A 27,073-nucleotide genomic window follows, 5' to 3' on the forward strand; every position below is an offset into this window, starting at 1 on the left:
AAGACACCACACAGTGCAACAGTTAACATTTAATTGACATTGTACACACATAACCAAAAGGTAGTTTCTATAACAAAAAAAGTAAAGAACAGACAGAAATTACAACCACAGAGCACTAAAAACCAATGCGAGTTCACTAAGAGCACAAGTTTGGCTGAAAAGAAATTACATGGGCAATTTTAATCTTTGATAGTGAAAATGGGGGCACATATTCTGCTTGTTTTGAGTGACGTTGCTTTGCAGTGAGGGCGTGTTGTGAGGTTGGGGTGTGATGGCTCAGAGCTCCAGCTTTCCCAGGAAGCGGAGGTTGAGAATTTTCAGCTGGTCATCCAGCTCCATCCTGACGATGCCGTCATCCCCATCAATACTTAGTAGGATCCCCGTGGCCTCCCGGTCCTCCCCTAGAATCACCTTCACCTGGAGAGGCACCACAGACAACAGATGACACACCAAGAGCAGCCAGAGCCTTATGAACCCAAAAGAACCATGCTCCTGTCCACAGAACTCTTGAGTCCAGTAGAAAGGTGTTGTGGTGAGAAGCAGCCTTACCTTGTTGTTCTTAGTTGGGGTGACAGGCTCTAGGTGTTCACTGGAGATGCTCACCACCTTCTCTGTGTCCTGGAGGAAGACGGAGCACATGCCACCCTGAGGAAGGAGAAGACGCATCAGGTCAATGATGGGAGTACTTGGTTCAGCATGTTCATGTTGTCAACGTAACACATAGGTAAGAATAGTAAAACGGGGGGAATTAGATAATATCCCCTAAATGCAACAAAACTCCAATTTAACCATTCTATTGGTTTCTAGCATAATAAAAATAGTAAGCAATTTAGCAAAAACTTTTATCCAAAGAGACTTAATGCATACATACATTTTACGAATGGGTGTCCCTGGGAATCGAACCCACAACTCGTCGTGGTGCAAGCGCCATGCTCTACCAACTGTGCCATAAAATGCTATTTTGTCCTGCTACAGCGGTAAATATGAAAATAAGCTTATTCAGAATGAAGCGAACTTCCCCACCTCTCCGTCATGGTTTAAACCAGTGACCGTTTCAGGTTGTTTCAGTCGCAGTAATCTCTTTACTCTGCCTCTATTGATCTTGAGCTTTTGCTAGCAAACTCAGGAGACACAGATGGCTGTATTTCAGCCTCTTTTCAGGTGTCGACTTTGACAAAAAAAAAAAAACACACAAAAAAGTCAATTAATGCAAGTTACAAGAGTGTGTCATTACACTGATGTTTTGTAACATATTTTTCTTTCTTTTCATTAAACGTTTGGTGCACTGTTTGGATACTGGAATTATTTTGGAATGGACGAACGTGTGCAAGTAGCCTACCTTTTGAAGCGATTTGTTTGACAGTCAGATGAAAACATGACAGGTTGTGTTCACGTCACATTAAAAAAGGTAATACATTATTACCGTTAAAATACATGTCTTTACCATTAGGCCCATAAGGCATAAAAAAAAAAGATGCCCCCCCATTCTGTAGGGTTTGTATCGGTTACATCAAAAGGCAATGGGAGCCAAATATGAGGGATGATACAGCATATACCCTATATTTGGTATATCATTGGTCACGGACGTTACACATACACAGTGCATTCAGAAAGTATTCAGACCCCTTGACTTTCTCCACATTGCTATGTTACAGCCTTATTCTAAAATTGATTAAATTGTTTTTGTTCCCCTCAATCTACCAAAGATAAGACACATGACTAAAAGTGTTGCTCCATCTTGGCAGTGTCTCCTTTCTTCCATCAACAGGCCAAAACGGAGCCGTTACTGTCAGGAATCCAAAGTTAATTTCTACTCAAATAAATCAAATGACTACATACCATTTTGGTTATGGAAGACAAATCCCAGAAATTAACATTTCTATACAACTCTTTTTCCCTAAAAGCCAAAGTAATGTTCCCTCCATTTCAATCCAGACAGGAAACTTGGGTAACAAAGTAGAATCAAATGTGTGAGCCTTTCTTCACCCCTGTACCATCTAGGATCGTGGAGGAGTGGTGTGGTCTTTGCTACTCACCGTGACACTGCGGATGACGCCCGTCTGGTTAACCACCTGGCTGTCCAGGAAGGTGTCCTTAACGCGCACCAGGATGTCGGTGGTGACCCAGTCGCAGGAGGTCTGGTCGATGTTGGAGCCGGGGGTGTGGGGGTTGTAGCCGCCAGGGGAGGGGGCGCCGGGGGTCATGGGGCTGTAGCCTACCGGGCTGGGGCTCGGACTGGCCTGGGGCGGGACGACAGGAGGAAACAAAATTCAGGGCGATGGAACTTAGATTTGAAAGCGTTTCAACGATGCATCGTTCCGACAACAGCCAAAACCCCACGCAGAGAGAAGGTTTGCTTAGTTGTTGAAGCACGTGTACATACCAATGGGACCAAAAGAAAGGCAACTTTGCTCTCTGATCAACAGCACTCACTCTCTTTTCAAATCTTACTTTAGACACCTTACCTTAAAAGGAAAACACAAAATTTGTATTTTTCATTAGTCCACTGTTAATACAGTCCCAAAATCTTTTGCATGCCAGTAGTCAAGTTTTCAAGAAGCAAAGTGTCACATCATTATGATGATGCAAAATGCATGCAAGCGAATGTTCTTTCTGCATGGTGTTTTAAGAAACGCGCTACATCTTCAGCTGATGTTGGAATGACGCAATGTTAAAACAGTGACGACTTTTCCCTTTAATTTAACATAATTATATGATCACCTATAGATAGATGCTAACAGGCCTATTGAGGCGGCTTATTCTACAACAAAGCACTAAACCACATATTTGGTATATCATTGTGCACGTTGTTACACATATACAGTACATCCGGAAAGTATTCAGACCCTTTGACTTTTTCCACATTTTGTTATGTTACAGCCTTATTCTGAAATGGATTAAATTTTTATTTTTTTTTTTTTCTCCCCTCATCAATCAAAGATACCCCATAATGACAGTAGGTTTAGAAACGTTTGCAAATGTATAAAATAAACCCTTTCTCTGGAAATATCACATTTCTTTAAGTATTCAGACCCTTTACGGAGTACTTTGTTGAAGCACATTCGGCAGTGATTACAGCCTCGAGTCTTCTTGGGCATGACGCTACAAGCTTGGCACACCTGTATTTGGGGAGCTTCTCCCATTCGTCTTTGCAGATCCTACCAAGCTCTGTCAGGTTGGATGGGGAATGTTGCTGCACCTGTTCGATCGGGTTCAAGTCCGGGCCCCTCAAGGACATTCGGAGACTTGTCCTGAAGCCACGCCTGCATTTGTCTTGGCTGTGTGCTTAGGGTCATTGTCCTGTTGAAAGGTGAACTGTCACCCCAGTCCGAGGCCCTTAACGCTCTGGAGCAGGTTTTCTTTGAAGACATCTTTGTACTCCGTTCATCTTTCCCTTGACCCTGACTAGTCTCCCAGTCCATGCCGCTGAAAAACACCCCGACAGCATGATGGTTCCACCATGCTTCACCGTAGGAATGGTGCCAGGTTTCCTCCAGATGCGGTGCTTGTCATTCAGGCCGAAGAGTTCAATCTTGGTTTCATCAGATAATCTTGCTTTTCATGGTCTGAGAGTCTTTAGGTGCCTTCTGGCAAACTCCAAGCAGGCTGTCATGTGCCTTTAACTGAGGTGTGGCTTCCATCTGGCCACTTTACCATAAAGGCCTGATTGGTGAAGTGCTACAGTGATGGGAGAACCTTCCAGAAGGACAACCATCTCCACATAGGAACTCTGGAGCAGTCAGAGTGACCATCGGGTTCTTGCTCACCTCCTCGACCAAGGCCCTTCTCCCGATTGCTCAGTTTGGCCGGGCAGCCAAATCTAGGAAGAGTCTTGGTGATTCTAAACTTCTTCCATTTAAGAATGACGAAGGCCACTGTGTTCTTGGGGTTCTTCAATGCTGCAGAAATGTTTTGGCACCCTTCCCCAGATCTGTGCCTCGACACAATCCTGTCTCGGAGCTCAACAGACAATTCCTTCAACCTCATGGCTTGGTTTTTGCTCTGACATGCACTGTCAATGTAATGAAATGTTAAAAAGGGAAGGGATCTGAACACATTCCAGATGCCCTGTATATTGACACAATAATTACATAAGCCTAGGCTACAGTAGCCTAAAAGTAGAACTCGATTGAACATGTAATTGATTTCAAAATATAGGCCTAGGCAGCCTACTGTATTTATCATTTAATACAGTCATCCCAGTTTGCATTTTTTCTAACTTTCACTTGTTTGAAACAAAGAAATTGGCAACTTTGTATTTGTAGTCAACTTCGTCCTGGGAGTTCAAAAAGACATACAAATCTTGATTCTATGTTTAGAGGAGAACTGAGTATAAGGTGCTGTTAGAATCGGCTAAACTTTGAACATTGAGAAATTAAATAAATGATAGAGACAAAGCCTTGAATAGAAAGTTTGTAAAAAGCCAGAAGGCTATAGAATGTGTTTGATGGAGGAGAGCGATGTGTTGATATAGAGAAGACAGATGGATATCTGTGGATCATGAGGTGAGGGGTGAGGTCAGTTCCCCTTAACTTCTTTGGGACTGGGGGGGCAGTATTGAGTAGCTTGGATGAATAAGGTTCCCAGAGTAAACTGCCTACTACTCAGGCCCAAAAGCTAGAATATGCATATAATTAGTAGATTTTGATAGAAAACACTTTGAAGTCTCTAAAACTGTTTGAATGATGTCTGAGTATAACAGAACTCATATGGCAGGCAAAAACCTGAGAAAAAAATCCAACCCGGAAGTGGGAAATCTGAGATTTGTAGTTTAACTCTTTGCCATTCCAATATACAGTGTCTATGGGGTCATATTGCACTTCCTAAGGCTTCCACTAGATGTCAACCGTCTTTAGAACCTTGTTTCATGCTTCTACTGTGAAGGGGGAGCGAATAAAAGCTGTTTGACTAAGAGGTCGTGAGAGCGAGCTGCGTTCCTTTTCATTTCTAAAGAGAAAGGAATTGTCCGGTTCAAACATTTTTGAAGATTTATGATAAAAACATCCTAATGATTGATTCTATACATCGTTTGACATGTTTCTACGAACTGTAATATGACTTTTTGTCTGAACTAAGTGATTGCGCATTGTGCATTTGGATTACTGGGCTACACGCGCGAAAAAAAGGATTCCGATGAACATCAAAGGTAAGTGAATATTTATAACGCTATTTCTGACTTTTGTGACACCTCTCCTTCTTTGGAAAATGGCTGTATGTTTTCTGTGGCTAGGTGCTGACCTAACATAATCGCAAGGTGTGCTTTCGCCATAAAGCCTTTTTGAAATCAGACACTGTGGCTGGATTAACGAGAAGTTTATCTTTAAAAAGGTGTATAATACTTGCACGTTTGAGGAATTTTAATTATGAGATTTGTTGTTTTGAATTTGCCGCCCTGCAATTTGACTGGCTGTTGGCGAGGTGGGACCATATCCCAGAGAAGTTAAGGGAGTAATCAGGGTTGGTATTTGGTTACCTTCTTTCCCGTGGAGCCATAAACTGTAAAGAGGAGTGTCCTAAGTAGGATGCATATAAACTGTGATGTCTGAAATGTTTAACTGTCCTTTTTCAGCTGTACAGAACCTTTAGAGAAGCTTTAACCAAGTTTATTCTTCCCAGTGTCTGTGGGTTAACTCTGAAAAATAAGAACCTAACAGTGTCAGAGGGCAACAAACCATCTGGACCACTACAATAGCTGAGGCAGTCAGTAAATAACGAGCATTTTTAAGAGTAACTTCAATAACAATGGTTATGAGAAGCAGCTTGGAGATTAACGATGCGCCTATGGAGGTTCTGATGAATTTAGCAGATTAGCCTCCAAACGTGTTTGATTGTAAAACTTTTTTCCCTCTGGCAAGACATGCCCATTGTATAAACCAACAGCACTAAGTCTTACTAATTTGAAAGAATGACAAGGCAACACTTGTCAACACACAAAGCTAAAACAATGTATTGCAACACCCTTAAAGAGAAAGACCGATGTCTGGGAAATAATATGAAGTGCGTGGAAGGGCTCGACAAGTACTTATTTTTATTTTTATAAATAAAATGGACAAGAATATACACTAAGTATACCCAACATTAGGAACACCTTCCTAATATTGAGTTGCAAGTTTGAGTGTGAGTTTGTTTCTTCCCTCGAGCCGGGACAAAGAGCTCTTATAGGACCAGAGTACAAATAATATAATAATCAATCATTTTGCTCTTTATTTAACCATCTTACATATAAAACCTTATTTGTTCATTGAAAATTGTGAATAACTCACCACAGGTTAATAAGACGGGTGTGCACATAACTCTGCAATGTTGGGTTGTATTGGAGAGTCTCAGTCTTAAATCGTTTTCCACACAGTCTGTGCCTGTATTTAGTGTTCATGCTAGTGAGGGCCGAGAATCCACTCTCACATAGGTACATGGTTGCAAAGGGTAGTGCTACTACTGCTGGTAGTACTACCAGTAGAGCTGGTATGTGTCACTTACTGTTTATGACCATTTATCAATTTGAGCAAACGGAATGAGCAGCAGCTATGTTTGGCTACATACGGACCGTTAGTGGAATTCCCGCAAGAGAGTAACGGTTAATGTGATTGGATGTTTATTATTTGACATGGTGTTGTTATTTTGCTGAACACTAGATTGTTTAATTTTATTTTTGGCAGTGAAACGAGGCTACTCAGGCGAGAAAAAAAACCTCACCAAAATGTATAGCCCCGTTAGAAAATAATATAAGTATTATTTAAACGTGAATCACATTTGTATTTGGCGTACCCATGACGGCATTGCGTACCCCAGTTTGGGAATACCCGTTTCCAATTTAACTTGTTTTATTGTCTAGCAGCCAAAGGCACAATCCTGATGATATTAGTAACCCATGCTAGTTGATGCATCTTTAGATCGCCCCTCTTCCTTTCTAACAGATATTTTGTCACATGAAAGTGCTTCGGAGTGCGGTATGCTTTTTAGAACGGTGTTTTCACGCTAATTGCAATTTGGAACATTCGTGTGTAGCCTACAGTCATGTAAACATCAACATTTCTATCAACATTTTAAGCTTAATTGTCTGATTAGTTGCATCAGCCTCATTGCTTTAAACATTTTTTTTAATGTTCAGCGGTTGTATGAATTTTATATAGAAAGTATTTGGTTGTAATTGTTTCAATATTTTTATAGGCTACCAAGGGTGGCCCACCATCCTCCAGGAGACCCTTAAAGGGGACAGTGTTGTATTTTGAGACATGCTTGAATATGCAAAGAAGCCAATGGGCAGAGTGTAGCCTACATTTTTCTATATGGTAAAAAGATCGTAATGGATTTTATTTTTTAAAAGTAGTTCCGGGCATCATACAAAAAAAAACAAAAAAAAATGTAGAAATGGCGTTACAGACCATTTTTTTTTGGGGGGGGACAAGTGACTTGACCTTTCAGACAACTAAAATGTTAAATCAACATCAGTCCTATTAAGTGGCAAAAAAAATATATATGTCAAGCGTGGTGGGTCTTACCTGGTATGCCATGGGTGAGGGTGTGGGGTGGTAGCTGGCTGGTGAGTGTGTGTTCTGGTAGCCCACTGGGCTGGGGGCCACCTGATGGTAGCTCTGGGGACTGGGGCTGGGCTGGTACGAGCCCTGTGGGGAGGGGGCAGTGTACGGCGAGTACTGTTCAGTGTTGTACCTGAGGAACACACAGTCAGTGGACTTTGCTCAAGGTGAGTTTGATTCTCTCCGTCCTAGCCGTTGGTCGTCACTGTAAAAGGGGCTTAGAGACAGACTGAAAAAGACAGCAAACAGACAATGGAAAACTGTGTGTGTGTGTGAGACTCACATGGCTGGGGTACCGGGGGTCTGGGGGTTGTACTGGGGATTGACCTGGGGTGAGGGCACCTCTGGGTAGCCAGGGGTCTGGGGGTTAGGCGTGCCCCCGTAGCCCTGAGGGGACGGCGAGGGCTCGTCATCATAACCAAACTCAAAGTCATCGTCCGCCCTGAAACAAGAGGAACAGGTTAAAGGCTGTTTCCAAAAAGTTATCCTATTAGGGAAACATATTTTCAGGATCTGTAGAAAGTACAGAAAAATAGCTGTATTAACTTTGACAACTCTTGACCCGGCAAAGATGAAGAAACCCTTATCAACCATAGAATGCTGAGGCTATTTCCCACATTTATTTTTTCCCCCACATGTAGCCTACCTGGACGGTGTGTTGGGGTTGTTGGGGTCCCACGCTCCACTCTGCCCCGGCGTTCTGCTCCCATCATGCAGCGGGGTCTGCGAGCCGTAGTGCGGTGTACGGCTCCCTGTGGGGAACAAGGATCACCACAATGAGAATAGTTATATTGCAGGTCATAGATATATATATTCTGATTGAGAGCCATAGAGGTATTTCCTTGGTGGGGTGTCTCGCTCACCATCGTGTAAGGGGGTCTGAGAGCCATACATGGGGGTACGGGAGCCTGTCCCGTACATGGGGGTCTGGGAACCGTACATGGGAGTGCGTCCGTGGGTGGAAGTCATTCCTCCATGCCTCTTGGCTCCCCTGAATGTAGCAAAAACAAGTCAACATTAATTAACACTCTAAAAAGGTGAACTATTGCATTAATATCACCGTGTTCACAATAGATCATTGTAATAGATCCCTGATGATGTGAACGAACATTGTGGTGAGACGCTGTCGGTCCACAGAGATGGTCTGGCATGTTGAGTGCAGCTCCACTCTGGCTGTCGACTCAGTGGCATCCTTCACCACTCCAATGTACCCTGAGAAATAATGGCAAGGGTTAGGCCAAAAGATTCCCTATTGAGAATGATCCAAGTGTTGAAACTCCAACACACATGGTGCAACAGCATTTCTGCTTAATGTGTTTATTGTTCATTCTATGGCAGAGGACAACCCCATCTGGTTCACATGTCACCTGGTTTGGTCCTTTTTCTGCATTCATAGCAAGTGGGAAACTCAGAAAATCCTACTTGTGTGCATTCACATGCCTTGAACTCATTGAGAACGCAGATTGGCTAATGGCAAACAAGCTGGGTTAAAAATAAACTAAAAGTACAGCTATTAAAGTTGCAAAAAAATTATAGTGTTCAAAAACAGATGTTTTTTGTAAATAATGTTTTGCTGTTGCATTTAAGTGTCAAAAATGCTGTTATTGAGATAATTTCAATAGTATGCGACATCAGATTTTAGCATGTGGGAGAAGTCAGAGCTTGGAGATGACAGATCAGTTTCCCACTAGTAATTACCAGCTGGAGGAGCATTCAAGTCATTTTCTCCCAGTCATATGCTGATATTTACACATTTCTGAGTTGTTATGAACGCAGCATTACCCTTGTATGGTCCCTGGGAGATGCGGACGGTCTGTCCAATCAGGTCGTTGTCCCTCCTGCCCCGGCCACGCCCCATCTGTCCACCTCCTCCACCACCCCTCTGCTGCTGACCTGAAGGAGAGGACAGGAGTTGTGTAATGCCTGTGGTCTGATAATTGTTATTTAGTGTTGTATCCTGCACTAAGCAACTGTTCGCTAATTTCTACAAATCAACAAAGGGCAGTGTAATACACAGTTTATGGTGAGAATGACCACATGCTCTCTGTGAGCTGTACTCCACTCACCACCACCACCACCTGGATGCATGGGGCTGCTGATACTTGGACTCCTCGGAGCGAAGCCTCCCACGGTGAAGTTGGTGACGTCTCTGGGCTAAAGAATGGAAGAATCAAAATGTCAACAACAGCTCTGATGGTTCCCACTGGAGAAGTTTAAGAGGTGATGGCATAGATGGAAGACTTGAAAGTGATGCGGTGAGAGCTAAATGGGAGACTGACCTTGGAGCCCCCGGCCAGCACCACGTGGCGTGTCTTGCAGACGAACATGCCCCCGTTCTCCACCAGCTTTTTACAGTGCAGGAAGGCAAAGCCTCGGAAAATGTGGCGGATCTCTCCCTCACGCCCCTGGCAAACAAACCACACCACTTATATGCTAAAACCCTATACATGCTAATCGCACCTTTGGCAAACTGAAAAACAGCTAGAGATAAGCAATATAGCCTAAAACTCAACATACAGTTCCATTTTGTGCATGAAAATAAAGTACCAGTCCAAAGTTTGGACCCACTTACACATTCAAGGGTCTTTATTTTTTAAAACTATTTTCTACATTGTAGAATAATAGTGAAGACATCAAAACTATGAAATAACACATATGGAATCTTGTAGTAACCAAAAGTGTTACATTAAAATATATTTTAGTGATGCACCGGCGTTAAACTAGCCGATAGTGATGTTAGCATTTTTAGCGAATGTCGGCCGATTCCGATATGTTCACAGCTATATCGTGCATCCCTAATATATTTTATATTTGAGATACATCAAAGTAGCCACCCTTTGCCTTGACAGCTTTGCACACACTTGGCATTCTCGCAACGCCCCCCCCCCCCAAAAAAAAAACCTGGAATGAGTAGGTGTGCCCAAAGTTTTTGACTGGTGCTGTACGTCAAAGCTCTTCAAGCTGACTTACCAATTTTGTCAATGAGGGCTCGAGTCCAGACACTGGTTTTGAAAGTAGTCACCAAACCTGGATGGAGGCCTATAGTAGAGCCCTAGACAACTAATTCCATTTACTTTTCCATTCAACGTTTTGTTTTTCCTGGTTTCAGATGTCATTTTTGTCTCAAAATCCCTTTAAAAACAACATTGTAATGTTCTAAGTTCACAACAAGGCTTAAACGAAATCAGGAGACCACGTTTGAGGTCTGGGAAAAATCTATGGAATTTTCATTTTTGGGTGTAGATCCCCTTCAAATTTAAGTGTACACCAGCAAGAGACTTGTTCGGTTAGCAGTGTTTCTATAGCGCAAATGTGATTGCAGAGTTTGCTAAACAAATCTCCACTGGATTTATGCAAACAATCATGATTAATCTGCTAGGTAGGCTACTTTGTAGTTAACATTTAAATTGACAAGGTTTTTTGGAAAGCCTTTCCATCTACCAGAAGATAGTTATCATTAGCATCTTCGCTAACGGCTACATGAAGTGGTAGACAAACACGCACACAGCCCGAGGCAATTCCACATCGTCTCTTCAGAAAGTTCAAGGAAACTAAGAATCACTTATGCATTTTGTTCTTGATTATGATCATCTCAGGCAAATGAATAAATTATCTAATAAGTTCAGTACATTTAGTTGATTTCCGATTAAATGTAATACATTTTTGAATATAGTTTAATTCCGTGATTCCTGTCCACGTCACAGATTTTATAGGGCCCTACTAAAGCTATAGTTGAGAAATACATTTATGAGCTTAGACCTATAGAAAGCAGAACTGTGGTGAATCTTACCGAGTGTGGCCCGTCGATGACCTTGACGATGTCTTTGACGTGAATGTTGTTCTGCTCAGAGTCTAGCGCCACAGCAAAGCGGTTTTCTTTCCGCCGATTCACTGCCTGGTGACGCACCGTCAGCACCTTGCCGTGCATGTTGAGGACCTGGGGAGAAGAAGAGGAATACATGTGTGAGCACTATAGGAATGCTCAGGGATTTAGGCTTGACTGCCACAATTTAATAGACATTACACTATGTGCCAATTTTAAAATTGAGCAAAATCACTCAAGTTCCCATTTCAAGAACAGATGGTGGACAAAACATCTCTCCAGCAGGCACACAACCACGACTCCAAGCCCACACACACAATCTCTTATAAAATAACATTTATTTTGTCCTGATCTGAACCTGATCATTTAAGTGGAAATGTATTTTGCAGAAGAGTAAAATGAGTACCAACCTGGAATGTCTCTCTCTCCAGCCTGACAATAACTCCCACGGTCTGGGGGTCCAGTTGGACCAGCTCTCCCCATTCGTGCTGGCCCCCGGCATCTACCCCTGACGCCGTCTCAGAGCACAGCTGTAAGTCCCGGGGCAGGACCTTCAACTGCAGAGCACACATACCCACGTAAAATCGATAATGGTTCACTGAAGTTACGTAGGAATTATGCAAAATATGATTATTTAAAAAAATTCATTGATGTCCCAGTTCAATAATGTGACGTTGCTTACCTCGTGCATGGTGAGGTCAGAGAAGAGGATGACAAAGTTCTCCTCCACGCGTACGATGAGGCCGGTGTCGCCCTCATAGCGGCCTGCTATCACCTTGACGTGGTCACCCATACGGAAGTACTTCCTCAATTCATGGGCCGGGAACTCCAGCGGATCCTGCACACAGACCAGACATCAATAACAAACCATTATTTTGTATCAGTGCCAATAGAATGAACGGAACACAGTGGGAATGTCTGGCCGCCTCACGTGAACGTTTTGATCCCGTAATTCTATCCGTCCCACATTTTTGGGAAGCCCAATTTCTTCATCATGCTGTAATGGGAGTTAGTTCTCGAAATCCCAGTTTTTGTGGCTTGACTAATAACTAACCACATTATCCCTACGCAAACAAGAATCTGGTTTGTGATCGCTTGACCCCGGGTCATATTCTACCACTCCCACATTTTTGGGAAGCATGATTAAGTAGTCTATTCATGACTACACGCAGCCCGATGCTTTCTTCATGCTGTGATGAATCGTGTTCCCTTTGCAGGCTATTTGACTTGGCTGAACCAGAATCTGGCTTGCTAGCCAATTAAATGCAGCCTGCGGTGGATTTAGTAAAAAATTAAAAAGAGCTTGTCTATAGTCAACTGAATGCACAGCTTAGCACATAGAATTGCAGTTACACAAGTAACATCTGATGTCCGCTATTAGCAGATTTTGGCTCTTGCTTTTGAAAGGTTGGAGGAACTCAGGAAGACATGCATTCGGTTTTCCTCTACGACACAAGCCGCGCAGGACATTTTAGAAGGGACTGTGACAAAACTGCAATTGAAAGCAATGCAGATGACCTTTTTATATACAGTTATTACCTGATGAGCTTCCATAATGTTTTCCTGAACTTTACAAAATCTTTGATGCTTTTCAGTCACTTTGTGATGCAAATAAAAACATACACCTTTCCTATATTAAAGTCATTTCACATATGTCCTTATTATCTGTATTATCTCTTATTATCTGAACGTCTAAAACCAGATCGAAAGTATGCAGAAAAAACAGAAACAATGTAAATAACTGCCCTTTTCTGGCACGCAAATTGATGCAGCGATTTCGATAAATATCAGTGAAAAAACACACAAAAAAAATTATTCCTATGTTGATTGCCCACCCCTGGTTTACTGGTAGTTCTCATTGAAATTCCAATTTGTTTGGCTAGACAAATAAATAACAAAACGTCATTCCAATGCAAACAAGAATCTGGTTCGTAGCGGCTTGAACCAGGGTCAATGTCTTTGGCTTGTTTTTAACAACAAGTAGATTGAATATCTTACTTTAGGGCCTGAGAATATCTGAACAAAATTCTACCGAAAACTAGCAGAACATTATGTACCGTTTTGACAATTCTAACCAATGTGAACCTGTTTCCACACAATTTGACTTTAGGCCCAAATTTAGTAGGACAAATCTGAAATGTCCTCCCAATGTCATTGTCTGCTTGGTGCTTGTCATTACCTTCAGGTCCTCATGCTTGGGCATGATGGTGATCTTGTTGCCATCCACACTCAGGATCTTGCCCTGCAAGTTGATCAGCTCCCCTTCACACACCTCCACGTTGTCCCCAGCCTGGAGGTTGTGCTCACGCTCTTTACCTGTGGTCACACAACAAAACATGCCTCTTACAAAAGCAGATACACGTAAATGAAAACCAGAAAGTAAATACCAAATCTCATATATCCTGAGTATGCTTTAGAAGTGGTTGTTACCTGCGGTTTCAGTCACCACCTCCAGATCAATGCCTTCTGGCTGATCCTCAAACTTCTCCAGCTCTGACAGAGTGGGTTTTACTCCTTCAGTGATCTACAGATCACAATAAAGAGACTGAGCCATGGGTACAGATAACTAAGAACACTTTTCAGCCCCGTGGTCGTCTTACCACAGCAGACATGGCAAAGCTCTTGAAGAGGAACCCTTTACGGCTGTAGCGGTTAGCTTCAAATATCATGAAGTCTCCATCGTGGCTGACATCCCCACCAAGTGACCTGCAAGAAAACACCATCAGGAAGTAATCGAGGCTGCGATCTTATCTATTTGGGACAGTGTAATCAAATCCCCAATAATGATAGTCTTCAGGACAGGTTTCATTGTACCTGATCTTTTCCGCATCGAAGAGTCTCTGGGCTGGTCTCTTGAACTTCTTCCGCTTTGCAAACCAGTCTTTCTGGGAGACACAACAGGAAGTGTCATGGGATATCAAAGTTGAGGGTGGTGAGTAGCCCATGACAACAGACTGCTGCCGTTGCTTACCATGCTCATACGGGCCTTAATTCTGTCCAAATCTATCCTGGGAATCATCTTCAGTGATATCGTGTTCTGACTGGGCTCCACATAGTCCACCTAAAGGAGGAGAATACATGTATGTTCCAAGAATATGGTAAGGATATTTATCTTTGTCTTCAAAATACATTTTCATCAGTTTTCACATGTGTTTCAAGCATACCTGGGCAATGTCATCTTTGTAGAGGCCTCTCTTGAGGCGGACCCAGGACTTGGGCTTGAGGTTAGTCACCTCTTTGACCACCTTGAGGACGTCTGTCATCTCCTTGATGGGAACCATCTGCTGGTTCCAGAAGCCCATCCTCAGGTTGCCTATTCCATCAATTGCAGCCTTGACGTGAGTCTGCTTGTACGACTCCACATAGATGTAACCTTTGACATGTTCGGGAGCCACTACCGACTTGATTTGGAGGGGCTGTGTAGAATGATGTATAAGAAAACGTTTCACAGGTTGTCATAGCGCCCTTTTTCCCACCTTTTATTTATTTGTTTATATATAAATTGCCAAGAGATATACAGGCTATCAAGAGATCCATCATATAAAGCACTAAATGCAAACATTAGCATCTTATTACAAAGAACATTTCAAATCAAATCAAATCTTATTAGGTCACATGCACCGAATACAACCATACATACTTACGAGCCCCTAACCAACAGTTCAGTTTCAAAAAATACAGATAAGAATAAGAGATAAAAGCTATAGAAGCTGTGAATGCAGAAAATTAGGGTGGGGACATACCGTGTCTGTGAATTGATAGGCAATGAATTTCCTCATCAATGCGATGGCGGTTGCTCTCTCTTCTCCAATCTGTAATGACAAAATGCATGACATAGGCAAAATTACTTTTTTTATTTTTTATTAAAAACTGTTTTTATTGTGTGCTGAACTTTAGGATGTCTACACAAAAATATAAGCTCCATACCTTACACTTGACCGTCCAAAGATTAGGATCCCTTTGAAAAAGAATATACAATACCAAGAACATTGAGAATATGTATATAGATTGGATTGTTGTAGTGCACTAAAAATACATTCCCCATCTTGGTGAAGGTGATACATACTTGACGCCAGGGAGCAGCTGCTGCTGGGTGATGTCATCAGACAGTTCCTCAGAACCCCCAGGAAAACTAGAGGGAATCAAACCGAAATTTCAGTCAAAGGGATAACCGGTAAAATCAATGTTGAAACAGAAATTAACAGATTACTACTGTGAAAATACTCACTCATTTCCTGATTGCTTGGCATATTTCCTCATGTAATATTCACCCAAGGCCTCTTCTCTGGAATCTCTGAAATATCCAAAAATTCAAATGTCAGACTTCAAGAACACAGCTTCGCATAGTAACAACTGGAATATTCATGGAAAGAAGCCTAGCCACTCATAGCCCATAAGAACACATTACCTCCAGAGGTTCTGCAGCCTGCGGGAGCCAGAGTTGTCCTCATCCAGGACCACATGGTCAATGTTGGACACTGAAGAGTAAAGCAGACTCAGTGAGCCCATTACAGTCACACAAAAAAACAATGTAATGTATAAGATTGAATGTAGAAGTTCTCCATTCAAACAAGTGGTCCTTTAAAGAACCTATCTGTGTATACCTATGTCTAGCCCCAAGTGGTAGGTAGGTCTTTTTCATATTGGAAGAAGAAAAACACTTACCCTCAGCTTCCTCTGCTCCGGGCCAGGCAGGTTAAGGTAGAGGGAGGAAAACACATTAAGAGCCAAATGAGATTGTCATACACACAAAGCAAAGAGTAGCAGGGGCACAGACAGGAACAAATGAAATGATTTTTAAAAATGTTTTACATTAACAATGGTAAATGACCAAATGGCTCATGAGACCAAGGATGATTGTAATGTGGGTAATTGTAATGTGGATGCTTATGAGTCTTTGTGATATGGCTGATTGACATGCCAAAAAAAGCTTAAAAAAATATAATTTAGCTAAATCACACATATTAGCTTTCTTCTAGCAGGTAGCATTTCAGGCAAATGGTCACACTTGGTTCACGTAAGTGCCTAGAACCCCATGGTCTGATTATTTACTACAAATAAGGTTGTACATTTCAGGGAATACTCAAAAGGTGGAAACTTTCCGTGGGAATTAACGGGAATATATGAAAATTAATATTAATTCAATTTAAATGGATATATTTACCATATGCACATTTACCATATGGAGACAGAAACAAAACTTTTACCTTATCATAAGTAGACAATTGCAAAAGATCCTTCCAATAGAAATAAAAACAATTTAGTTATGAATTGAACTTTAATTAAATGAGTTGACTCATCCATCACATGAGATGATTTCACTGAAGAACAAAATAAAGAATATTGAATGATCCATCGCATCTCTGTAAAATGATAGTTTCTAGACTAAAGCTTTGGTTGTCTTCCTCTCAAGCTTCCATGTCTTCTCCCTGGACCTCCTCAAAGTCAGCCTCTGAGGCCTCATATTCACTGTCACTTTCCAACCTTGATGAGGATGGCTCGTTGTCAGGCTCAAAAAGCCTATAATTTCCCCAGATTGCCACCAATTTTTCAACCCTTATATTGGTCAACCTGTTGCGTGCTTTGGTGTGTGTGTGTTCCCAAACAAGAACCAGGCGGCTGATGTTGGTGGGATTTGGAGGATGATGGAGACAATAGGGGAAAGAGCCTCAGATCCACAAAGTCCCTTCCACCAGGTGCTGATGAGATATGGCACAACAGCCATATTGCACCTCCTTCCCAAAGCCCTTGCTTGGACGTGTACTTCGCCAGACTGCCAAGAACCCAAAATACATCATCCAGGAGGATCCTCTTGATGGGGCTGTCCATATCGGCAGACTGTGATATGGCCATTTCCGGGAGACTCCTTCCCCTCCAGAAGACTCCAGAAGGGCGAAAAACATTCAGAAATCTCTTGCAATACACATTGCCTGTGAGCAGAGGTGAACCATTTGCATACACAGCCCCTATGCAAGACATTCATCAACATTTCTCTGACTACATTCCTCCACTGAGTCAAAAAAGGAGGACCATGAGCTGATGCTATCGATATGGTGTCCGATTCATCATTTTCACCTCAATTAGAAGTAGAGGGACTTGTCTCAGAGGTTGCTTGTTGTGAGCACTGAGGGAACTTCATGCACATCTTTGTTCTATTCTTCACATTTGATTTGGCACAGTATTTGCAAATGTACACATTTCCTTCTACATTAGCTGCAGTGAAAAGTCTTCACACATCAGATAGTGCCCGTGGCATTTTCCTGTAAAGATTAGAAAAAAAAAGAGAAATAAAATAAATACAATTCCATGTACAGATAAATAAATAGTTAACCAGTTAAAATAAACGACTCCTTTGTAAGATACATGTTATAAAATGAAACATGTATGGAAACAGTTGAATTAACCCTCCTCAGTTAGCAGGCTCAAGCAAGCTAAAACCCACATGGTAGCAAAAACTATCTAGCAGAAATTGTTAACAAGTTAGAAATTATTTAAACACTGCTGAAGGCTACTAAACTCAGCAAAAAAATAAACATCCTCTCACTGTCAGCTGTGTTTATTTTCAGCTAACTTAACATGTGTAAATATTTGTCTGAACATAACAAGATTCAACAACTGAGACATAAACTGAACAAGTTCCACAGGCATGTGACTAAAATAAATTAAATAATGTGTCCCTGAACAAAGGTGGTCAAAATCAAAAGTAACAGTCAGTATCTGGTGTGGCCACTAGCTGCATTAAGTACTGCAGTGCATCTTCTCCTCATCGACTGCACCAGATTTGCCAGTTCTTGCTGTGAGATGTTTCTCCACTCTTCCACCAAGGCACCTGCAAGTTCCCGGACATTTCTGGGGGAGAATGGCCCTAGCCCTCACCCTCCGATCCAACAGGTCCCAGATGTGCTCAATGGGATTGAGAGTCGGGCTCGTCGCTGGCCATGACAGAACACTGACATTCCTGTCTTGCAGGAAATCACACACAGAATGAGCAGTATGGCTGGTGGCATTGTCATGCTGTAGAGTCATGTCAGGATGAGCCTGCAGGAAGGGTACCACATGAGGGAGGAGGATGTCTTCCCTGTAACGCACAGCGTTGAGATTTCCTGCAAGGACTTTAAGCTCAGTCCGATAATGCTGTGACACACCGCCCCAGACCATGACGGACCCTCCACTTCCAAATCGATCCCGCTCCAGAGTACAGGCCTCAGTATAACGCTCATTCCTTCGACGATAAACGCGAATCCGACAATCACCCCTGGTGAGACAAAACCGCGACTCGTCAGTGAAGAGCACTTTTTGCCAGTCCTGTCTAGTCCAGCGACGGTAGGTTTGTGCCCATAGGCAACACTGTTGCCTGTGATGTTTGGTGAGTACCTGCCTTTACAACAGGCCTACAAGCCCCCGGTCCAGCCTATTGCGGACAGTCTGAGCACTGACAGAGGGATAGTGTGTTCCTGGTGTAACTTGGGCAGTTGTTGCCATCCTGTACCTGTCTCGCAGGTGTGATGTTCAGATGTACCGATCTTGTACAGGTGTTGTTACACGTGGTCTGCCACTGCGAGGACGATCAGCTGTCCGTCCTGTAGCTCTGTCTTAGGCGTCTCACAGTACAGATATTGAAGTTTATTGCCCTGGCCACATCTGCAGTACTCATGCCTCCTTGCAGTATGCCTAAATCACATTTACGCAGATGAGCAGGGACCCTGAGCATCTTTCTTTTGGTGTTTTTCCAGAGTCAGTAGAATGGCCTCTTTAGTGTCCCAAGTTCTCATAACTGTGACCTTAATTGCCTACTGTCTCTAAGTTGTTAGTGTCTTAACGGCCGTTCCACAGGTGTGTGTTCATTAATTGTTTATGGTTCATTGAACAAGCACGGGAAACAGTGTTTAAACCCTTTACAATGAAGATCTGCGAAGTTATTTGGATTTTTACAAATTATCTTTGAAAGACAGGGTCCTGAAAAAGGGCTGTTAACTTTTTTGCTGAGTTTATTTACTAGTAAAAAATAAATAAATGTAATATAAAAATATATTCACCCCACCCAGTATTGTAATTGATCAAAACTTACCAGAAAGCATGTGGTCCTTGGCTCAGACAGTGTAGTAGTGTGCAAGATCTTGAGAATGAGCTGTACATGTGATGGAAGAGTGCACTGCACATGTGATGGAAGAATGCATTGTGCATGCAGAGGGTTGCAATTCCATTGAATTGGGGATAGTTAAACCAAGCTATGCCACAAGAACTAGAATTGCCTTATGTGTATCCCACAAAAAAACAGTCACTGTTATAAGATCACTTTTTTGAGGAATTTAAGCAAAAATCCCAGGCTTAACTTCCCATGGAAAATATCCGACCCTTTGCATCCCTACTGATAAGTCATAACTCTGCCGGTGTCAGGTTAACATACCATCCAACAACATTTCTACAATATTTTCCTGACTAGTAAATAGGTCACAGCTGTCAAATACAATATACTAATGTATTACCTCATACAGGTAGCCTCAGTTATTATGGGAGACCCCAATAATGTATTTGCCATCAGTGCTCCTTTAGATTAGAAGTGCAGCAGTACGAAAATGTGGGTGGAGTTATAACATAATGTGACTTATTGAATGAGAGATAACCAATCCATTTAATTGGATGCAAGGAAAACAGAGAGCAGAAAATCTGGAATTGATTTACCGTTAACTGAAGGAGGCATGCACAAGAAAAGGAATTATTAGCACAGGAAGAACACAGTCAACACTCACATATACTCATTTTGGCATAGATTTGTTGATTGTATTTGTAATGCTGCCCGTCCCTTCCTGAATCCAAACAATACTACAGACAAATCCATCATGCCTAAGCAGCTGCACATCACCCATAGGAAAGTAATTTTCTAATAATTTAAAATTCAACAAAGTTCATGAACTCAGTCCTCATCAACAGACAACTGCCCCAACGTTGCTCATATAGAACTCCCTCTCGGGTATTAGATATCCTCAAACATGGCCCCATGTGTGACCTTACCTTTCTCCAAAATATCCTCAGCACCTTCCTCCCACGGGTCTTCATCTTCATACTCATCATCCACATCTAAACAAAAAGTTTATTTCAGATACATTCAAACTAAAATGTTTTGGTGAGCAAGAACATGTTGACAACAATTCTACACTGCAATGGTATTATTCGAGTCTAGATTTGTCTTACCGGCTTCATCTAAGATGAAACCTCCATGCCTGGGTTTCTTTCTGGGACGGTCATCATCATCCTCTTCCTCCTCTTCGTCATACTCATCTGCCAAGTCTTCCCCTTCCTCTTCTGCTGCCTTGTCACTGCCAGATAAACTTGCCTGCCCATCTTCCTGTATAGGGGAAAACATTCAAACCACTCACAAGTTATGTCAATGCAGTAAAACGTGCAATGTCAATTTGGAGCCAGTCTAGGTTTGTTAGCATCAATTCTGATACAGTAGCAAATTGAGGGCAATGCATGCACAGGTGCATCTGTTCCACCACCTACCCATTCACACAGTGCAAGGCAGTGTTAGGTAGCTAGCTTACCTCTGCCTCATTTTTATCCACCTCCTCGGCTTCGCTACTTTGTTCACTCTGGTTGTCAGAGAAGTCGCTGTCCTCACTGTCCGACATTTTTGGAGCCGGGGTCTCCTCCAAAGAGACTGAGTTGAAACGCAGTTGAAACGTGACTTTAGTTTTCTAACTAACGTTAACTTAGTTCAGACAGTCCCTGCATGGGTGAGACTGAAAATTAAATGCTATCTAACACTGACTGTACTACTAGCTACAGTAGCTACCCAAAAAGCTGGAGAAAATGTGTTTCAGGGTAATACGCTGAGCTACGTTATTCTCTAACAATGTACATAGTCAGTTAGCTTATTACGATAATGTAACGACCGAAACAACAGAGAATGTACAATGTTGATAGCTAAAAGCGAAAGCAAGGCCTAGTATAGTAAGTTAGTAGCCTCAGGATCACGCGAGCCAGCTAGGAAGCTAACGTTAAGCTAGCAAACAACCCAAATTTACAATAATATTTTGATAAATACATTCCAAGCATAGCTAACGGTATTACCTTTCTAAAACACGTGTCTTGGTTTGGACTTAACTAAAAGAAGAAAGAAATTGTTAGATATTTTTTTTGTCACTTCCACTTCCTTCGATACACAGACTAACGACATTTGGAAGGCAACGAACCACATTCTCGCGATGGTTTGAAATACTTGTTAAAGTGGTGCAGTCTCATTAAATATGTTTACGTCTGTGGTCTCCATATCCCAACCCATGTTCATAACAGCACACCTGATTTCTGGCTATAATAATAATGGCGAAGGTGCATGAAGATGGCGGCCCCCATGTACTTACCACAAACGCCTCATTTGCTAAATTCGCCATTTGTACAGTGCTCTCCTTAACTTTTTTTTGTATTGTCATTATAATTCACCTGATCCCAAGTAGGCCTAGGCTACCTAATGTTTGGTGTACCTCTTTTCATATAGTATCACTAGGCTATGTGGAAAAAAGGAAAAGAACAACATAATGATACCAGAAAAACGTTAAAAACGTTTTTTAACAGTTGGTAAGCTTTAGCTAGCACTAGTCGTCTGTACCTGCACCCAAACTCTGGTATTTTTAGTCCTATAGCTTGTTCTCCATCTTCTTTTTAAATAGTGAACCAACATGATTTCAGCACTTTTATTTCAATGACTAGCTAGTTTCCTTCCAATTGTTGACAGATTTTCATGCAAATATTAAACATTTGCATAAAGAAATTTTCCCCACCAGTGGTGTTTCCACCAGGACTTGTTGCAGAGAACAATCTGTAGATAAATCACTGAGTGATGATATAGTGCACACAAAATGTACTTTTTCGCTTCAATGTGTTTCTATCACATTTTCAACAGTTGCATTAAATAGCAAATGTGCCTACTCTGGTCTTGGGACATGCACCATAGCAACAACTCACAGATACAGTGTGGTTAGGCTCTGTTGGTAGGCTATACAAATCTACATGATTAGACTATTATGGATAAGAGAGAAAAAATAATAATAATTGTCAACATGATGAGATTATTATAGATAAGAGCAAAAATATTTGTATTTGTCAAACGGCAGTAAAGCATCGATCATCATGTCACCAGAATAAAACCCTCGATATTCACCACCCTGTGAAGTTCATCATAACTTATAACTTATTATAGCCTAATAAACAAAAAGATCCCTCCATGTCAAACGAACAAAGGCATTTACAAAAGTGTTCCTTAAATCCCTGTTTCCATCACAGGTGTCAAGATTTTATTTTCATACAGTATGACTTAACTCAAGCATAAAAACTGTGGATGGAAACGTGGTGAGTGAGCGAGATCGTTTTTATTTTATGTCACCAGAATAATACCCTCGATATCTACTGGAAAGGAACACAATGCACTTTCACCACCCCTGTGAAGTTCACCATAACATAGGGCCTCTTTCATCTGTAACCTAATAAACTGCATACTTTCAAAGGTCATAGTGAAAGGACCACACAACATATCATATGCGACTCCCAAGTTTACTTCAATATGATGGTTATTATAGCAATATTGTGCATAAAAGGCTTTTCGGGGTTCTATTGACATGTTTCAAATAATACAGCAAACATATAGTTAGCAATATGTTTGGAACATCAAATTGCAATACTATCTCAGTATTGAATCGCAATACATATAGAATCGTGAGAATCACAATACATATCATCAGTGGCGATTTTTGCATGTAAATATTGGTGAGGCAAACTCCCAAATTTGGGGGGTTGATGTAAGCCAGCAAAGCCGCTACAGAACACAACACAACACTAAACAAACAATACATTAATTGCACTATAACGGTGACAAACGGTGCCCACAAACTGTTTGGCCATACATAAAGCTGTCCCAACAGCAGAGCTTTCTTTTCAGCACCATGGAGTGAATCTGTCACGGCTGGCTAGGTGTGTTGCGAGGAATCAGGCGCAGAGAGCAGAGAGTTCCAGGGGGAAAGTACACTTTAATACGGCACCAAATTGAAATGCCCAACACGCAGGGCGCAAACACTGACCAATCCAAAATAACGGGTAACAAGGTCCAGAGCACGAACAACACCAACGAATACAACGTGAACATCAAAATAATCCCGCACAACAAAGGGGTGGGTTCCATACGCTAAATAGGGAAGAAAATCAAGCACACACAAAATAGGAACAGGTGTAACAAATGAGACAAAACTAACCGAAAATAAAAAGGGATCGGCGGCGGCTAGCAAGCCGGTGACGAGGATCACCGAGCACCACCCGAACAGGCGGGGGAGCCAACTCCGGTGGCAGAATCGTGACAGTCGTGACAGAATCATTACCACCGCTACACCTGGCTATCAGCGGAGCCTTGTCTGGCAGCAAAACAGTTCATTCAGCCTCATTTACTGCCTTAAAAAACTTAGCTGATATGGCTGACTTGCTTAAACAAATGTGGTTTCTACTCACAATTAAGATGTACAAACTATGGCATTCGGGGACGAAGAGCAGATAAGAGGCAATCCTTCATTTTGATTAAGACATTAATGAGCGGGCTAGGACGGACCTAGTCAATATAACCATTTGTTCAGCAGTTTTGAAAAGTGCAGCAACAAAATTCAGAACATGGGCCAGTATTTTCCCTGTACACCAAGTCAGAACCATAGGATAAATACAGGGGGTATATAAGCAGACAATAAAAGCTCTTACAATATTCTATGATTACATTTCTCTAATACGGGCTATAGGCTACATGTGCACCCCCCAAGTCAGGACAGTAGGTTAAGTTATGAGGGAGAAATGAGACAAATTATTAGGGTGAGGCACATGGGCTACTAACAGCTTACTACACAACATACATTTAGTATTACTTTCTTAGCTACAGTATACACATCTCCCTGGCATATTACATAATTTATGCAGCAGCACCGTATCCGCCTATGTCAGCCTTCCGCATCAGTGGTGGAAGGTGGCCTAGCTACAACAGTGTTTGTCAGACCATGAGACATCCAGAAAATCGGTCTTCTCAGGAAAACGTCTGTAGCGTCTGAACAGTTTTGCCTACCAACTATGACCACTCTATGAAAAGGGGGGAGACTCTCACGAACACGATGGGGCTCTCTGTTTTGCTCTACCTCCCTCACAAGTCTCACGGGACTCGTCTGAAGGTAACCCATACAAATTAATGGAAGTATGGAGATAGTTCTGTGCCAATAAGAGTAAGGGCTTACATATGTGTAAAAAAATAACTAAAATATTTCCTGAGAGTCCTTATATCTCCTAGATATAAGACAAACAATTCTAAACCTGTATTTCTTTTGCCATTTATGAACGTGTTATTCAATGCTGGGTTTTTATTATACCTAAAAGGGTTCTAAAATTCAAAATCAAATACAAAATAAACAAATAAAGACCTTTGTCTCGAGCAATATACACAACATGTGATACACTGTATTTAAACACTGGTGTGTACCTTGTGCATCAATGTACAAAATGTATCAGACAGACTATTAAGTGAAGGAGATGATGCCATCCTCTGCCAATTCCAAGGACTGCACCTTCTGTCCCCAGCCGATCATCAGCTACCCCAAAAGAAAGATATCGGTGATCTGGTACATTACAATACATACACTACCGTTCAAAAGTTTGGGGTCACTTAGAAATGTCCTTGTTTTTTAAGGAAAAGCACATTTTTCGTCCATTAAAATAACATCAAATTGATCAGAAATACAGTGTAGACATTGTTAATCTTGTAAATGACCATTGTAGCTGGAAACGGCTGATTTGTTAAATGGAATATCTACATAGGCGTACAGAGGCCCATTATCAGCAACCATCACTCCTGTGTTCCAATGGCAAGTTGTGTTAGCTAATCCAAGTTTATCATTTTAAAAGGCTAATTGATCATTCTAAAACCCTTTTGCAATTATTTTAGCACAGCTGAAAACTGTTGTATCTGATTAAAGAAGCAATAAAACTGTCTGTCTTTAGACTAGTTGAGTATCTAGAGAATAAGCATTTGTGGCTTCGATTACAGGTTCAAAATGGCTAGAAACAAAGAACTTTCTTCTGAAACGCGTCAGTCTACTCTTCTTCTGAGAAATGAAGGCTATTCCATTCGAGAAATTGCCAAGAAACTGAAGATCTTGTACAACGCTGTGTACTACTCATTACAAAACAGTGCAAACTCAAATCAAATGAAAGTTTATTTGTCACGTGAGCCGAATACAACAGGTATAGTTCACCTTACAGTGAACTGCTTACTTACAGGCTCTAACCAACAGTGCAAATTGTATGTAAAAAAAAAGGTATTAGGTGAGCAATAGATAAGTAAAGAAATTAAAACAACAGTAAAAAGACAGTGAAAAATAACAGTAGCGAGGCTATATACAGGCACCGGTTAGTCTGGCTGATTGAGGTAGTATTTACATGTAGGTATGGTTAAAGTGAGTATGCATATATGATAAACAGAGAGTAGCAGTAGCATAAAAGAGGGGTTTGAGATGTGGGGCACACAAAGCAAATGGTCCGAGTAGCCATTTGTGATTGATTACCTGTTCAGGAGTCTTATGGCTTGGGGATAAAAACTGTTGAGAAGCCTTTTGGTCCTAGACTTGGTTCTCCGGTACCGCTTGCCATGCGGTAGCAGAGAGACCAGAGACCACTGGGGTGGCTGGGGTTGACACTGCCTGGTGTAAAGGTCCTGGAAGGCAGGCAGCTTAGCCCCAGTGATGTACTGGGCCATACGCACTACCCTCTGTAGTGCCTTGCGATCGGAGGCCGAGCATTTGCCGTACCAGGCAGTGATGCAACCATGCTCTCAATGTCGCAGCTGTAGAACATTTTGAGGATTTGAGGACCCATGACAAATCTTTTTAGTTTCCTGAGGGGGAATATGCTTTGTATTGCCCTCTTCACGACTGTCTTGGTGTGTTTGGACCATTCTAGTTTGTTGGTGATGTGGACATCAAGGAACCTGAAGCTCTCAACCTGTTCCACTACAGCCCCGTCGATGAGAATGGGGGTGTGCTCAGGCCTCCTTTTCCTGTAGTCCACAATCATCTCCTTAGTCTTGGTGACATTGAGGGATAGGTTGTTATTCTGGCACCACCCGGCCAGGTCTCTGACCTCCTCCCTATAGGCTGTCTCGTCGTTGTTGGTGTTCTGTCTGTCTACTGTTCTGTCGTCTGCAAACTTCATGATGGTGTTGGAGTCGTGCCTGGCCACGCAGTCGCGGATGAACAGGAGTACAGGAGGGGACTGAGCACGCACCCCTGAGGTGCTTCTGTGTTGAGGATCAGCGTGGCAGATGTGTTGCTACCTACCCTCAGGAAGTCCAGGATCCAGTTGCAGAGGGAGGTGTTTAGTCCCAGGATCCTTAGCTCAGTGATGAGCTTTGAGGGTACTATGGTGTTGAACGCTGAGCTGTAGTCAATGAATAGCATTCTCACGTGGGTGTTCCTTTTGTCCAGGTGGGAAAGGGCAGTGTGGAGGGCAATAGAGATGGCATCATCTGTGCATCTGTTTGGGCAGTATGCAAATTGGAGTGGGTCTAGGGTTTCTGGGATAATGGTGTTGATGTGAGCCATTACCAGACTTTCAAAGTACTTCATGGCTACGTACGTGAGTGCTACGGGTCTGTAGTCATTTAGGCAGGTTGCCTTAACTTGGGCACAGGCAATACGGTGGT

General features: G+C 42.1%; 1 protein-coding gene across 4 annotated transcripts; it reads right to left on the minus strand.

Moving 5' to 3' along the window:
• Nucleotides 1–17: 17 nt before the first annotated feature.
• Nucleotides 18–25,188, minus strand: LOC110503619 (transcription elongation factor SPT5). 4 transcript variants are annotated; one of them, XM_021582048.3, is made up of 31 exons: nucleotides 21,433–25,188; nucleotides 20,904–21,019; nucleotides 20,551–20,704; nucleotides 20,371–20,436; nucleotides 20,041–20,046; nucleotides 16,024–16,035; nucleotides 15,767–15,836; nucleotides 15,587–15,652; nucleotides 15,425–15,490; nucleotides 15,286–15,316; nucleotides 15,102–15,170; nucleotides 14,523–14,774; nucleotides 14,330–14,419; nucleotides 14,173–14,243; nucleotides 13,959–14,064; nucleotides 13,789–13,882; nucleotides 13,538–13,674; nucleotides 12,041–12,196; nucleotides 11,769–11,915; nucleotides 11,326–11,472; nucleotides 9,815–9,940; nucleotides 9,602–9,689; nucleotides 9,318–9,428; nucleotides 8,645–8,747; nucleotides 8,399–8,526; nucleotides 8,182–8,287; nucleotides 7,819–7,977; nucleotides 7,500–7,668; nucleotides 2,037–2,240; nucleotides 550–645; nucleotides 18–417 (listed from the first exon to the last, which is right to left on the minus strand). In XM_021582048.3, exons 2-31 carry the CDS (start codon nucleotides 20,988–20,990, stop codon nucleotides 277–279), a joined length of 3,258 nt encoding a protein of 1,085 aa, XP_021437723.2. In that variant the 5' UTR covers nucleotides 20,991–21,019; nucleotides 21,433–25,188; the 3' UTR covers nucleotides 18–276. The 4 variants fall into 4 exon arrangements, with proteins under 4 accessions (XP_021437723.2, XP_090074306.1, XP_090074307.1 ...); XM_090218180.1 differs by lacking the exons at nucleotides 20,041–20,046; nucleotides 20,371–20,436; nucleotides 20,551–20,704; nucleotides 20,904–21,019; nucleotides 21,433–25,188 and adding an exon at nucleotides 19,427–19,481 and having other exon boundaries at nucleotides 16,024–17,618; XM_090218181.1 differs by lacking the exons at nucleotides 20,041–20,046; nucleotides 20,371–20,436; nucleotides 20,551–20,704; nucleotides 20,904–21,019; nucleotides 21,433–25,188 and having other exon boundaries at nucleotides 14,173–14,239; nucleotides 16,024–17,045.
• Between the last annotated feature and the right edge of the window lie 1,885 nt (nucleotides 25,189–27,073).

This window comes from Oncorhynchus mykiss, chromosome 24 (assembly GCF_057628025.1).
Source record: "Oncorhynchus mykiss isolate SJ-2025 chromosome 24, ASM5762802v1, whole genome shotgun sequence".
NCBI lineage: Eukaryota > Metazoa > Chordata > Actinopteri > Salmoniformes > Salmonidae > Oncorhynchus > Oncorhynchus mykiss.

Bases quoted from the DNA above. Each gene is read 5' to 3' on its own strand.
- LOC110503619 (XM_021582048.3), bottom strand. From the start codon at position 20,990: ATGTCGGACAGTGAGGACAGCGACTTCTCTGACAACCAGAGTGAACAA. The intron at 8,527-8,644 runs GTTCGTTCACAT...TGCTACATTCAG, and splicing joins CGACAGCGTCTCACCACAAT to GGGAGCCAAGAGGCATGGAG. The intron at 7,669-7,818 runs GTGAGTCTCACA...TGTGTTCCTCAG, and splicing joins ACCCCCGGTACCCCAGCCAT to GTACAACACTGAACAGTACT.